Source organism: Drosophila sulfurigaster, chromosome 2R, assembly GCF_023558435.1.
Source record: "Drosophila sulfurigaster albostrigata strain 15112-1811.04 chromosome 2R, ASM2355843v2, whole genome shotgun sequence".
Classification (NCBI taxonomy): Eukaryota; Metazoa; Arthropoda; class Insecta; order Diptera; family Drosophilidae; genus Drosophila; species Drosophila sulfurigaster.
The window spans coordinates 16,265,057-16,279,916 of NC_084882.1; the positions used below are offsets into that span (position 1 = coordinate 16,265,057).

The 14,860-nt window shown below is 39.2% G+C and overlaps 1 protein-coding gene across 1 annotated transcript; it reads right to left on the reverse strand.

Moving 5' to 3' along the window:
- Nucleotides 1-2: 2 nt before the first annotated feature.
- On the reverse strand, nt 3-10,339 carry LOC133839605 (NADP-dependent malic enzyme). Its single transcript, XM_062271225.1, has 4 exons — nt 10,066-10,339; nt 6,381-7,179; nt 869-1,797; nt 3-808 (listed from the first exon to the last, which is right to left on the reverse strand). The coding sequence occupies exons 1-4, from the start codon at nt 10,125-10,127 to the stop codon at nt 133-135; spliced, it is 2,466 nt and encodes an 821-aa protein (XP_062127209.1). The 5' UTR covers nt 10,128-10,339; the 3' UTR covers nt 3-132.
- Between the last annotated feature and the right edge of the window lie 4,521 nt (nt 10,340-14,860).

Sequence of the window (14,860 nt, forward strand, 5' to 3'; positions counted from 1 at the left end):
AAATAAATAACATATGCATGTTTGATCCATCGATCGATTGTACGCCAACTCAAAGAAAGGCCAAATGGAATGGAAAGTCTGCTGAGCATGAAGTGCTGATTGAGGATCGATCTCTACTCGTTATTTGGCCATTTACAAGGGATAAGTTTCGGGAAAGGCACGCGGGTAGTCGAGATCGTACATTTGGGCCTTGATGAAGGCCAACTTGTTGGCTGGCTCCGGATGCACGGTGGCCAACTTGTTCTTGAAGGCATAGTCGACGATCTTCTCGGCAATGGCCAACGAGCAGTTGACAATCGAGTTTAATGGTGGATAGAGACTGCCCTTGTCCAGATCATCCTTGGACACCAGATCCGACAAGCATTGGGCCGAGATCAGGAACACTTCCTCGGGAATGGTCAACATACCAGCGCACAACACACCGAGAGCGACACCCGGAAAGATGTACGAGTTGTTGCCCTGGCCGGGATAGAATTTGCGGCCATTGTAGGTGACGGGGGCAAAGGGTGAGCCGGAGGCAAAGATGCAGCGGCCTTGGGTGTGGGTGTAAGCCTCCTCGGCGGTGCACTCGGCCTTGCTGGTGGGATTCGACAGAGCAAAGATGATGGGCGTCTCATTGATCTCGGCCATTTGCTCCAAGATCTCGCGGGTGAATGCGCCGCCTTGGGCAGCGGCACCAATCAGCACATTGGGACGCACCTTGACCACGGCCTCCATGAGGGTGTCGATGGGATCGTGCACCTGCGCAAAGTGCAGCTTGTGCTCGGTGAGACCGCCCTTTGGACGATCGCGGACAATCACGCCACGGCTGCAAAGAGGATTTATGTTGTAGCAGACGTTTCGATGATTACTTTTACTTCAGACTCACCTGTCCACCATCCAGATGCGGGACTTGGCCTCCTCGTCGGTCAGACCCTCAGCCTTCATGGCCATGGTGCAGAGATTGGCAATACCCAGAGCAGCTTCGCCAGCACCCAGGAACAACAGCACATTGTCCTTCAGCTGGGTCTTCTTGATCTTCAGCGAGGCCAACAAACCGGCAACAGCCACAGAAGCTGTGCCCTGAATATCATCGTTGAAGGTGCAATAGTTGTCGCGATATCTGCTCAACAGACGGAAGGCATTGGCGTTGCCAAAGTCCTCGAACTGAATGAGACAATTCTGGCCAAAGCGACGCACACACGCCTGCATAAACTCCTCCACGAACTCATCGTACACTGCGCCAGTGGTGCGTGGCTCACGCAGTCCCATGTAGAGGGGATCCTCCAGAATGGACTTGGTGTTGGTGCCCACATCGAGGGTGACGGGCAGACACTGATGTGGCTTGATGCCAGCCAGTGCTGTGTACAGCGACAGCTTGCCCACGGGAATTCCCATGCCATTGGCACCCAGATCACCCAAACCCAAGATTCGCTCGCCGTCGGTCACCACAATAGCACGGACATCGGTCTCTGGCCAGTTCTTGATCACATCGTAGACGTGTCCCTTGTCCTTGATCGAAATGAACAGACCCTTGGGATTCTGGAACACCAGACTGTACTTCTGGCAAGCCAAACCAACGGTGGGGGTGTACACGAGTGGCATCATGCCGCCAATATCGGAGCTGAGCACCTTGAAGAAGAGACGCTCGTTGCGCTCGGAGAGACCAATCAGATACATGTACTTGTCCAGATCGTTCTCCAGGCGATTCAGCAGCGTGTGGCAATGAGCCACCTGCTCCTCATCGCTGCGCACAGCGAAGGGCAGCAGACCGTGGATGCCCAGCAGCTGACGTTCCTCGTGCGAGAAAGCCAAACCCTGGAAGAGATTAGGGAATCAATGTTAGTTATTTACGAATCAAATTTATTAAGCATAGTTATGTTATAGATTAGATTATACATTCAATAACTGTCATTTACTTATCAAATTTGTTAAGCATAGTTATGTTTAATACATAATAAATAGTACATAAATAGTGTTATGTTTAACACATTTGATTAGTAAATTTGTATTCCTATGCATAAGAAAGATTTTGATAGAATTCAATGAAACATTTTCCTTAAAACATTGTTTGGTAGGGTGAAAAATTAATCATTTAATTTTTGAATTAATTCCCATAACAAGTCTTCCAACAAAAGCGTTATACTGTATAGAAAACTTTTATAAAAAAAAAGTTCTCTACGTAAAATTTAGTCAACTAATTTACGAATTATTTAGTGACTGCTGCTTTCAAAAAGAAAATTTGTAATATAAAAGTTATGGTAGATGAGGAATTTCCTATAAATAATTGGGTGTTTAAGTTTCTATATAGTAAATTGATTTAAAAATTGACTCAAATTGCTCTGATAGTATTATTGTTTTATAATATTTTATTCTAAGCTACAATTATTGTAAATAACATACCTAATCCATTTTTGATCTCGCATGATGAAAATATTGTTATTAGTATTAGATTTCTGAAGCTATTTTTTTTTAAGTCATCATTAAATAATAATTTGTTATTAATATAAAGATTATATTTTGCTGAACAACGATTACGAAGTTAATAGTCCCATTCATAAAATTCAATTCGTCTGTTAGAAATTTAATATGATCGTAAAGAATCATATTCCAACAATGCTATACAAGTGCTCGGAAAATATATAAGGCATATGAAACAAAGGTTTAGAATTTGCTTTCTTGGTAACGTATACGTAATAATCGTAATATAATTTGTGGTCGTATACGCAATATGTGATTGTAACCGCTTTAATTAAATATCTTTGTAGGTCAGCGCTGCTTGAAATGTTTAATGCAGTACAAAAGTTAATAAATTCTCACATTAACAACAAAACAGACAATTAATTTAATCGTTATGAGATTATGTTCGCTATCATCGAGTGACCCAAGCTCAAAACTAATCACAAGACAACGCATGAGCTCGCTGCATGCCACGCGCCAGCGACAACCTGTTAAGGGCGCTGGCGTGATCTCGTGTGGCGTGTGTCCATGGGCTGAGGCTGACAAGTCGTCAATAGTTGACCTCTGGCACACACCTGCCCCAAAAAGAGATAGACACGCGAGTCATAGACAGAGACAGAGAGACAGTCAGACAGACAGTCAGGCAGACAAGCATGAAGATCAGTCGCGTTATGTTTGAAGTTCAAAGTCAAACCATATAGATGGAACGCACTCGGTTAGGCGTATCTGTATCTGTAGCTGAAGCTTAGCTTTTTTTTCTGTCGAGATTACGAATACGAATGCCGGGCCCAATGCCGCCGGGACAGACAATTTGAAAGTCGAATTGATGCTGACTCAGCGCTGGCCTCGATACGCAACTAAATACTAAATATGCAGCATGATTCGCGAATATATATTTACTATATTTTGAAAGTGTTTAGAGCATTAGATTTGCTGTAATATTTTGAGGCTATATTGTGTAACAAAACAAAAAACTCTCTGGCTTGTGGGCGTTGCCAATGAACGAACAAAAGGCAACTCATTCGAAATCGCAATTAATTATGCAATTAAAAAATTGCAGCTACCTGTTGTTGGGCACGTTCAACAGGCAGAAGCTCTTCTGTTAACTGCATTCCTGACACCTGATCGTGACATTCTCGAGAAGCTCGAAAGGGTAAAGTTCAGCTCAAGTTTCGAGTTGCCAACTAACTACATAAAACCAGCTTAAAGGTAGCTTAAGAGTGCGTCATAATCTAGTCTCTATTGTTTTGGGTTTTAATTTTTGTTTTAGTCGAGTCATTGTCTGACAAATCACGCAGTAATTTCGAAATTCCGCCACACGTAGCATAGAACACACTGGAAAGCTACACGCAAATTATAATAAATTGCGGGTTTAATCTAATCAACAGTTGAAACAATTTAAATGAATATCCCCGGAAAAAAAAACAGTCTAGTCATGTGTAAAGTGCGTGTACGAGACGGCTTAAAAATTGCTGCTGTCGGCTTAAAAGGCGCTAATTGAACTCTTAGAAATAAGCAAAAATACCCGCAATACAACAATAAACACTCGACAAATATGGGGCACGTCTGTTGTGGGAAATGAAGTGTTTTCGCAATATCGGAGATATCATTTGTTTATGGTACGTCATCAATGGGACGAACGGAAGGCTGGTGAAATTCAAGTGCGACACCGTTGAAAACGACACCATTGACATTGAAATGGCGCGTTGCACGATAAGCGAGATCGTTTGTTCGTTCGCTTGGCAACAGTTATAACTGTAGCTCACACACAGACACACTCATAAACTAACGCTGCTTGTGCTGCTTGCTTCATCGTCACACTCGGCGTATACGTAATACGCAACGGTACGATTACGCATATACAATTTTTTAGCGAATTGCAAAAAAAGAGCAAAAAACCAAATACAAAAATACAAAACCAAGCCAAACAAAACACTATGAAAAGAAATCAAAATAAAAACACGAATGGGTCGCTCAGCTGATGATTGCGGTGTCTGGCATTATCATCATTATCATCATCATTATCATCGTCATTATCATTATCAGGGCACAAGCCGACGGCGATTAGAGGCAATCAACTGGCATGATGACGAAAGCATCCGCCGCATGAGCAACAAAAGAAACACAGCAGCAATTTCTTACAAATTGTTTCCTCTGTCAAAAGGTGAAAGGTCTCTTGCTCATGATGAACACAAAAGGATGTAAGAAATGTTTGCTACACTCAAAGTATTTACATACATTCTGCTCGAGTATTTTTGCATAGTGAACTCTTAGTGAACTATCAGTGTCCATTGACCGCATAAATTATTCAAATGAGAGCACTAGCTCTGCTCACATTGCGTATGCGTGATATTGTAGACAAGTGTTGTGGTCAGTCAGATATATTACAGCAAATTCATTAGATTAATTATTATTATTATCGTCAGCAGAGAGTATTCACACTTCGACTTGCGGTTAAAGTGTTTGCTTATCTTTTGCTTCTTTATTTCTTATCGCGTCGAATGACAGCGACACGCGGATAAACGAAGTAAACATGCAAATGATTTGTCTAGCACAAAATTTATATTGTTCCATCGGCCCAGACAAATATATGGTTCGTCTAACAAATAAGTTTTGTTGTTGCGGTTGCAAATCAACGACAACGAAAAAAAGTTAATATTATGCCTTAATGTAGGTCAGTTCTTGTCGGTTTGGAAGTCCGCAGAACGATGTGATAAGAATAGCAAAAACTTTCCGTTGAATAGTTTTGCATGGAAAATATAAACACATTTCATTATATCTGCTATAAGTAATAGACCCTTTTGTACCAAGTGTAAAGATAATTTCAGAAGCATTTCAAAACAAAGTGTAATAAGATTTGTCGAGTATTTTGACAAGTCGATAAGCAATCTTGAGAGCTGCTGTGTCACCTTTAAATAGATAATGAACTTGTCACGACTCAAAAGTCATCATAAAAGAAATGATATGGCATAATGTGAGCATACTTAAGCACATTATGAGGCAAACAAACCCAACCCCTATTTATGCGCTTTATTCTCTCGCTTTATTCTCGCTTTCGCTCTCTCGTGTCGTTTTATTAGCTCTCTGAGCACAAAAGTGGCTCTCGAGCGATGCAAATGTGCATTGCATGAATGAGGCGATAAACAACAATACGAAAAAAAGCAGAGAAGAAAACGGGAAAATAAATAAAAACTACTAAACAGCATCTGTAAATTGGCACTGAACTTGAACGCAATGCACATTTCATGCTCTCGATATACGTTTAAAAATTGTGTTCTGCGTTTTTATAGCATTTCTGATAGTTTAATTATCGACATATTGAGTGGGTCAATTTAATTATAAAGCGCGTCGCGCGTTGCCACAACAGTCAGTTACTGCTCTATACTATATTGATTTTCTATGCCTCTCGGGCTGACATCAACATTTCTTTGAATAAATAATAAAAAACCACTGAGGCAGCGTCATGAGCTTTGGTCTCTTCCAGCTAGACGGCGCGTGTGGACAATATGACTATGGCTATGTCATCTAAAGGTCATTTGAATCCCCGGCAACATTTGCTAGCTAATTTTTTGTCAGCTGACATTTTCGTTTAATATTTATTTATGAATTGGTTTTTTAAGCACATGGCATAAAAATAGCAGCTGAAACTTGGCATTGCCAATTTCGTTGACAGCTTCTACCCAGAAAGGGCTGATACACTGTGCCAAAAGATTTTTATACTTGACTTCGAAAATATTTTATATTGATTTGCTGTGAAATTCTCTTCACTTTTTTTTCGGCAGTCTAACAAGTTGCTTCTAACGCTTCTCTGCTTCAGCCTGCGCCACTGTGTCTGTGCGTGTGTGTGTGTGTGTGCCTAACCGAAACCAACCCCAAATAAAATGGTCTGCTGTTCTCTGCTGGTATTTTTCCACTATGATTTCTTTTGGCATCGCGCTTACCTTGGCATAGCGTTTGTTATGCAGACGATCCAGACCGGAAAGATTGCCGCTGGTCACATTGTCGCCGGTTCCCCAGAGACCCAGACGATCCCGTTGTTGATCTTGACCGTTGCTCATGTTGCTGCTGCTGCTGTAGTTGCGTATCTGTTGTTGGCTTTGATTGAAGGTGTTTCCCAGTAGTGGTTGTTGCTGTTGTTGTTGGTGGTGATGAAGCTCGTGCAGGCTCTGTTGTAGCTGCTGCCAGTGGCTCGAGGATATGATGGGTGGTGGCAAAGCTTGGACTGTGGATGTCGCTGCTGTTGCCTGGTCAACGTTGTGTTGCGTACTGATTTGTGTTGTGAGTTTTGCAAAATTCGAAAGTTCGTATTCGAGCGTTGTTGTCGTTGTAGTCGTATGATTTTTACACACACGACTACTGCGCCACTTCGCAGTCGCAGCCGCAGCCGCAGCTGACGTCGCAACGCCGCCCTCATCGTCACAATGGTTTGTGCTTTCGTGTGTTTGTGTGTGCGTGTGTGCGCGAGAGAGTCGTGGCGGGCTTATGTTATTATTATTATTGTTATTGTTGTAAGCGCTCTCTTGCAAAAGTGCGCGTGAGCACAAATCAGCTGTTTGACAGTGAGAGCAGCTGCTGCTGCTGCCGCTGCTGACGGCGCTGCCAACGGGTATTGTGGTCTTGTAGTAGCCGTGCTCTTTTGCACTCAGCTGGTGCTGCTGCTGCTGCTGCTGACGATGATACGGTGTTATTTGGCCATTGGAAGGGCTCTGGGAATTATTGGCCGTTGGATAAATCGGCGTGCTGTGAATGAGACAGAGTACACAGGGAGAGAGCGTGAGTGAGTAAGCGGAGTGTGAGAGAGTGCGTGTCTGGTAGAGAAGGGTTAGACGATAGCAGGAGGGCATTAAGAAAGAGTGCGCGGAACTCGCAATAATTTAATTATTAGAACTGTAGTCGATGTGATGTTATGTGAGGAGCTTTGTTGTCAACTTATGACAGCACCACAAGGGTTAGCGGAGGGAGAGCTGAAGGTGCTTGAAGTAGTTAAAAAGCGAATTCAAACATGCTGACAAGTTCTCATACAACAAAATAGTCGACAATTTCGTTGAATTATGGTAATTGAAAATGAAATTTACGTAAGAGAAATGTGCTTAAAATAGAATGACCGGTTGGTTGAAAATAATCATATAATAAACAATGGAAATATACAAGTTCACATTGTTCGAACACTTGTTGCGCTCATATTTATTATCAAATAATTATTGAAGCAGTTGACTTTGTTTTGATTACAACCAAAATTATCAGTCAAAATTTGAGGAACAGGTGATGCCCGACTAGAAGGCCAGACAGTAGGCAATACTGAGAAGATACTGTGTGTTTACGCTGGTTATCAGCAAAAATGCTACACCCACTTTTAGAGAGAGATAATGCTAAACAAATATATTTATATATTGTATGTACTATATTAACTCACAGCTTCTTTAGTCGTCCAAAGGTCGCGAATGAGGAAAAACGACGCAGAGCGAAATACATATTGAACACTTGAGATAAGTTGAACAGTCTGCACTTGATTGGCTATAAATTAATTAATGTATACTAAATGTGTTGTGTAGTATATTCCTGAATATCGATGGTTAATTGCTCTTGTTTTTAGCACTTTTTCTATCTAGACTGCAACGTTTCAGCACTCAAAGTGAACTGAGAACAGCAATTACAGGGAATTTTTGTCACTGCGCCTTTGTTTTTCTCTTCGTTTCTATTACATTTTCGTAGAGCTTCTCGGTGATTTGCTTTGCCTGGCTTAGCATAACGATGTGGGAGAGAACGAGAGAGAGAGACAGGAAAGGGACAATAACACATCGAACTGATAAGAACTGTGCGATTTTACGACAATCAATCAGGGTATAAAAACATTACGCTTGAGCGAATAAACAATTTGCTAAATAATCAGTGGCGTTGTGATTACGATATGTCGCGTAGGAGAAGGGTTAATGTAATGTAATCAACATATATACTATATAGAAGATATCGCAATTTTATATCTAGTTGAATGCGGAATGCATTAAAATGCTGCTACTGAAATTACTTCTCTAATATCGCAGGTAGTTTATTTTTTGTATGAAAATTTAAATTCTAAAAAACTTGCTTTAAATATTTTACTAAAAACAAATAATTAAATTGATCACATTTTTAAAAAATAATATTAGAAATCATGTAATGAGATTTAAAGTCTCATTGATGATGAAAGTGAAATCTTAAATAGTTAAGATAATTATAGAAGCTTATATTATTAAGATATTTTTGTTTTACAACTATTAAGATTACAAAAATGACTTGTAAACATATCTCATTGATATTTTTGATTTATTTGCGTTATCTTAACTATGGGCAGTTGTCAAAACAGAATTTAAAATGAAATCAAAAGTCGAAAAAGTCAAAATAAAGAAAAGATAATGTAGTATGCTGTTGTTACTAATATTATCTAAATTTGAGCTATTTTAATGCTATCTTTATTTACTAACATTGACTATTTCAAACATATTTTATATTACGTATGTTATTTCAATTTCAATTCCAGTGTGCTCGATTAATCTCGGATTTAAGTGCTTGCTTAATTTAATCAATTCAGTCTCACATATGACCCAGCAAGCGAATGCAACAAATTTGAAAGTACTGAAGTAAAATAAATTGGAACATTACACACATGTGTCTAACCTTCATAAATATTAATGGTTTAATATATTTCATGTTATTTTGTTTTTGCTTTTTGTTATTGAGGATTTCACGATCAAGGTAAAGGTAACTATAGACTTTCTATCGTAACCTTTTTTATACTATTTCGTGTTTGCCAAGCGATTTAATAGTTGTACAATTGAATCGCAGCCCGGCCACGCCCACAATACAGTGGGCAGGTATTGAGGGTGTTAAGAGTGCGTTTTTTTTTGGGGGTTCCGTGAATCACGCGTAAATCAGTAATAAAACGCTGGTAAATCGCATCGTTAAACGTTAATTGCCAGTTCTGTACTTAAACCAACGGTCAGTCCAGCTGGGGGCGTGGCACTTGTACACTGCTTGCACTTGTGTGTGTGCCGAGGACTTAGAGCTCAAGCATTTCTAATTGCAGTGGACGCCATTAAGTGGTAAGGATTATATACTTAATATGGACTCAGTGAACGCTCTAATGACAATACGAGGAACTAGCAGCTTTGGGTTATCTGATGGCGGACAAAGGGCGAAAACAACACAATGTGTTAAGTGTGTGAATACTGTTTGCAGGGGCTGTGTGAAAGGTTTCTATGGCACGAGTTATAAATGAATATCGTTCAGAATTTATTGGCAGTTTATTTGTTTTAAATAGTACAGTAGAAGCTTACAAATAAGAATTCCTAACAAATCGAATCAGTCGGTAATTATGAATTTAAGTTTTTGAAGTAGGTGAAGTAAATCTTTGTGCTTAGTTGGATAAATTTTAAAATTACTTTAAGTTGTTAAGTAAATTTTCTTCAGTTTTATATAAAATAAATTATTGACATTGTTTATTAATATAAAATTTCTCAATGAGTTTCATATAAATGTATTCTTAGTTACTTTGATTTACACAAAACTGAAACATGCTGAAAACTTCTCGTGCAGCCCTCGTATGTATTATCTTTGTTTAGCTCTGTCTCCTTTTTGCCCACTTCTTACCCGTTTTCATCGAAATTCCTTATGGCATTGCGATCAGCACAAATGGAACTGGAATTGCCCATTTTAAAGGCTTATGTTAAATAATTAAAGCAGCTCGTTTATTTCGTTCACTTAAACTATGTTAAATAAGCACAAACAAAGACGACTTTGTAAATGAGAACATAAAATGACTTTTTTTTGTTTTAGTTACACGGTTGACACGACAGTTCTTTAATTATTGAAAACAAAACGTTTTTGCCACAAACTGTTATTAGAATTGTTGATTGTTTATATTAAGTGCGCATCTGATTGTCGGCGCTCTTGTTCGTTTGAAACTGAATCAAAAACTGAAACTGAAATTGAAACTAAAACACAGTTCAGCGGCCACTTGTTACAATTTGTCGCGTGGTCAAAGGAGAAGGCGACTGGCAGCTGTGCAAGGGAGACGGCTTAATTAAGCAGCTCCCTCTCTCTGTTGCTCTCTGTCTTTCTCACGCGATGACAGGTGCTGACGCGCGTTAGGGGAGGTTAGGGGCGATCGGTGTAACTCTGGCGTTTGCTTAACACACGACTGTGACTCACGTCTGTTGGGGCCACACAGCTGTTTAATTGGACGCACAGCCTTACGAGCTCAGTAGTTGAGCATAGACTGCTGTTCAGACGCTATGGTTTTATTCCACTTCCACAACTTGGTCAGTTGGCTAATCGTAATGACCTTAAAGCGTCACAAATTGCATCAAGTTGGAAGTTGTGTTGTGTTGTGTCTTTGTTGTTGATGTTGCTGTGCGGCTAATTAAAAATTGTTATATATATACCATAATTATTTACAATAACTTCCAACTCTGTCGACGCACTGACCATCGTCGCGCTTGAGTGAACCCTAATGCTAGGGCATAGGCCAGGATCATAGACAGAGAGAGAGAGTGAGATAGAGAGAGGGAGGGAGAGATAGAGCTTTTGGGTGATTAGCAAAGTAAAATAATGATAACCCATTAAAAACTCCAAGGCAGCTTTGGCTGATATTTTCTTTCTATAGTTTTAGTTTTATGTATACTAAACAAATAAATAAATTTAAGCAACCATTAGAAATATTCCTTTACCTTTCCTTAACGTTGCAGAGTATAGAATAGTCGCCTAATCTACACTCAAAAAAGAAATCGTAATTGTCAATCTGTGATTTCAACATTTTGGATGTTGTGCCGTTCATTTAGTTGTCGTTTAAGTTGCATAAAACTTTTAATTAACTCAACTCGGTTTATGGTTAGATTCGCATTGAACTAGAATACAATACAATAAAGCAGCAATTGTTGAATGAAAAAGTCATATTTGCTTAGCTCACTAATTAAAATACTGATACAAATGGAGATATAAATTTAAATTTGTTAAATAATCGTGTTAACATTGTGACTAAGTACGTTTAATCATAATTCGCATATTCATAATCTGTATGATGTTTGATAGAGGTGTGTTAAACTGTTGTTTATTGCCTGCATTTATTATTGCTTTTTTGCTGTTTTATTTGTTTATTTGCTTAATGTGGATTTTTGCTTAAATATTAATGAAATTGTGTTGTATTTAGTCATTTAACCTGTAATTAGTGCAAAGTATGGGGCGCTACTTGATGTGTATCGCAGTTGTTTCGCTTATTTGTCAATAGATGGCGCTGCTGGGCGGTTTATGTCTGCGCTACGTGCTTAGTACGCAACTTACTGCATAGATGGCGCCACCAAATGTCTGCAATATTTTGCTAATAAAATTTTAAAGTCCACTAAAAGAATTATTAATAAACTAAAAAAATTTCAAAATACTTAAAACGCAATTTATGTATATTATTGTTTTAAATTGGATTTTTAGTTGGTATTAAAACGGATGAGTGTTGAATTTTAATATAAAGCAATTTCCTTTGGAAGTTATGCAACCAGTAATGCATAACATGCGGTTGCTCCGATCGGAAAAAAGGATTATGATTACGCCTCTTTGATGGATTTTCCGCTTGCCAGCTGGTTGCAAACAATTTACCGCGTTCTCTCTATATTTTTTGTTAACGTTTTTTTTTTTTTGTGACTTAAATTTAATAAAAACCTTTTGCCGGGAATGTCGACAAGCTGCACAGCAACAAGCAACAAGCAACAAAGCAATTGAGGGGCCACTTTTATCATCAAATGATTTTCTTCTTCAGCTAAGCCGTGCACAATTTTCACGGCGACGACGACGGCGACGGCGACGTCAGCTGCGCTGCTGCTGTTGCGGCTGCAGTTGTGCAATGAGGAAGCCAAACAAAGCCAAGTCACGACAACTGTGCCACACTATATATGTATGTATGTGTGTGTGGGTGTGTGTGGGTGGGTGGGGTAGAGAGTGTGCAGCGGTAATCTATCATAATTTTTATATCCTAAAATCCCATTTTCGTATTAGAGCAAAAATGTCTGCGAGCAAATATAATAAAATGGCCAACACATCGACGTGGACAGCAGACGAGAGAGAGAGGGAAGAAGAGAAGGAAGCCAGAGGAGCAGGAAGCTTTAGCACGCGGTTCAGTCGCAGGCTGAATGCTGCACACTTATGCTGCTTGTCAAAGGATAACACACACACACACACACTCGCAGATGGGAAAAGGACATGCCATGCCAACAGTATGAAATTCCAGCCAAGCGCTTGATTTCGTTCCTATTTTCGTTACGATTTTTTTGCACCCTTTTCTAAACTTGGCTCTCAAGTGCGAGAGAGGGAGATAGAGTGAAAGAGAGGGAAGAGGGGAGTGTGTGTGTTGGCTTAGCTTCACTTGCTGCGTTTTATTTTTCAATGCCTTGGCTTTGGGTAGCACAAAAACGTTCAAATAGCCAACAATTTTATGAGTCTAAAACACACACACACACACACACACACACATACACACGATCTCACTTGGCTCATTCCGGAAATGGCATGAAGGACATTGACATTGTTGTTTTTGTTGCTGCCCCTCTAACTGGACGGAGCACACGTCCTGTCGTTGTCCTGGCAGCACAGCTCTCTCTCTCTCTCTCTGTCTCTCTGTCTCTTTCTAGCTACGCTTCGTATTATATCGTAAATTATGAACTATGCATCAAATACACAAAAGCATTATTATCATCGTTTATTAATTGAAAAGTGCTGGCGAGAATTGTTGTGCAAGCTGCAGTGTGTACTACTATTAATAAATGAAAAGTATTTTTTAATAAATAAACCGACGCGTCGCACGAAAAATGCCCGCAGAGTCAGCTTAATTTTTTCCAATGCAATCAGAAGTCAAAAGAATGAATGAAAAATACTCTATTAAAGCAAGTAATTTAAGTAACAGATGGAGATCAAACTTTTACAAAAATAAATAGAAATAAGGTTAAATAATAAATATAAAAAGACGATGAAAAGGTTGCTGAAGAAAAAGTTCAATTATTTTAAATCAATTTTCTTTGCAATGTTAATTGTAAAAATATCTAAAATTACTAAAACTCTTGAATTGCTAAAAGGAAATTTCACATAAATATTAAAATTTTCTTTTTAAGTAAATAACTTGTCATTCTCTACATAAAAATGTGCAGGACTACGGCGGCAAGAAGTGCAATAAAAAAAGAATTGGTAGACTTTCCAATGTGGCGTATAATTAATTTTTAAATAATTACAAAAAAGTAAAGGGAAAATATACAATGCCGAACAGCAACCGCACACACCTGCATCCAATTTGTACCTCAAATACGAACTACCAATAAATAATCATTGGAGCCACAATAAACCGCTTATAACCTGGTCAATGTGTGTATCAATGAACGTCAATGTTTCGAGCCAACTGACAGCTGTTGTTCATATATTGATAGATTTACATTCAAATAAAACACATAATAAGACTGAAACTAAATGAGATATTCGAGTTGCTTTATGGATGATCTATAGCAGCTGTAAGCACATGATTGTTCAGGGAATATCGGTTAAAATATGGCAAGTAAACATATGCTAATAAAACGGTGAATATATAACTAAGCTATGATGAAGATGTTATTGATTGAAGTTTTAAGAGATAACAGGTTGGCTGATAAGTCCCCGGTCTGACACATAGATGGCGTCGTTAGTATTGAATTCATATTATTTTTGTATAGTACTAACTTTCAAATGATTCGTGTCAAAATTTGACGTCTGTCAGTCAATTAGTTTGTGAGATAGAGCGTCTTTTGTGAAGCAACTATTGTTATTGTGAAAAAATGAAAAAAAATGAATTTCGTGTTTTGATAAAATACTGTTTTCTGAAGGGAAAAAATACAGTGGAAGCGAAAACTTGGCTTGATAATAAGTTTCCGTAGTCTCCCTTAGGGGTATCAACAATAATTGATTGGTATGCAAAATTCAAGCGTGGTGAAATGAGCACGGAGGACGGTGAACGCAGTGGACGCGCGAAAGAGGTGGTTACCGTCGAAAACATCAAAAAAAATCCACAAAATGATTTTGAATGACCGTAAAATAAAGTTGATCGAGATAGCAGAGACCTTAAAGATATCAAAGGAACGTGTTGCTCATATCATTCATCAACATTTGGATATGCGGAAGCTCTGTGCAATATGGGTGCCGCGCTAGCTCACATTTGACCAAAAACCACCGTGCCACAAGTCATTGAGAACGATGGCAAAAATTCATGAATTGGGCTTCGAATTGCTTCCCCACCCACCGTATTCTCCAGATCTGGCCCCCAGCGACTTTTTCTTGTTCTCAGACCTCAAAACGATGCTCGCAGGGAAAAAATTTGTCTGCAATGAAGAGGTGATCGCCGAAACTGAGGCCTCTTTTGAGGCAAAACCGAAGGAGTACT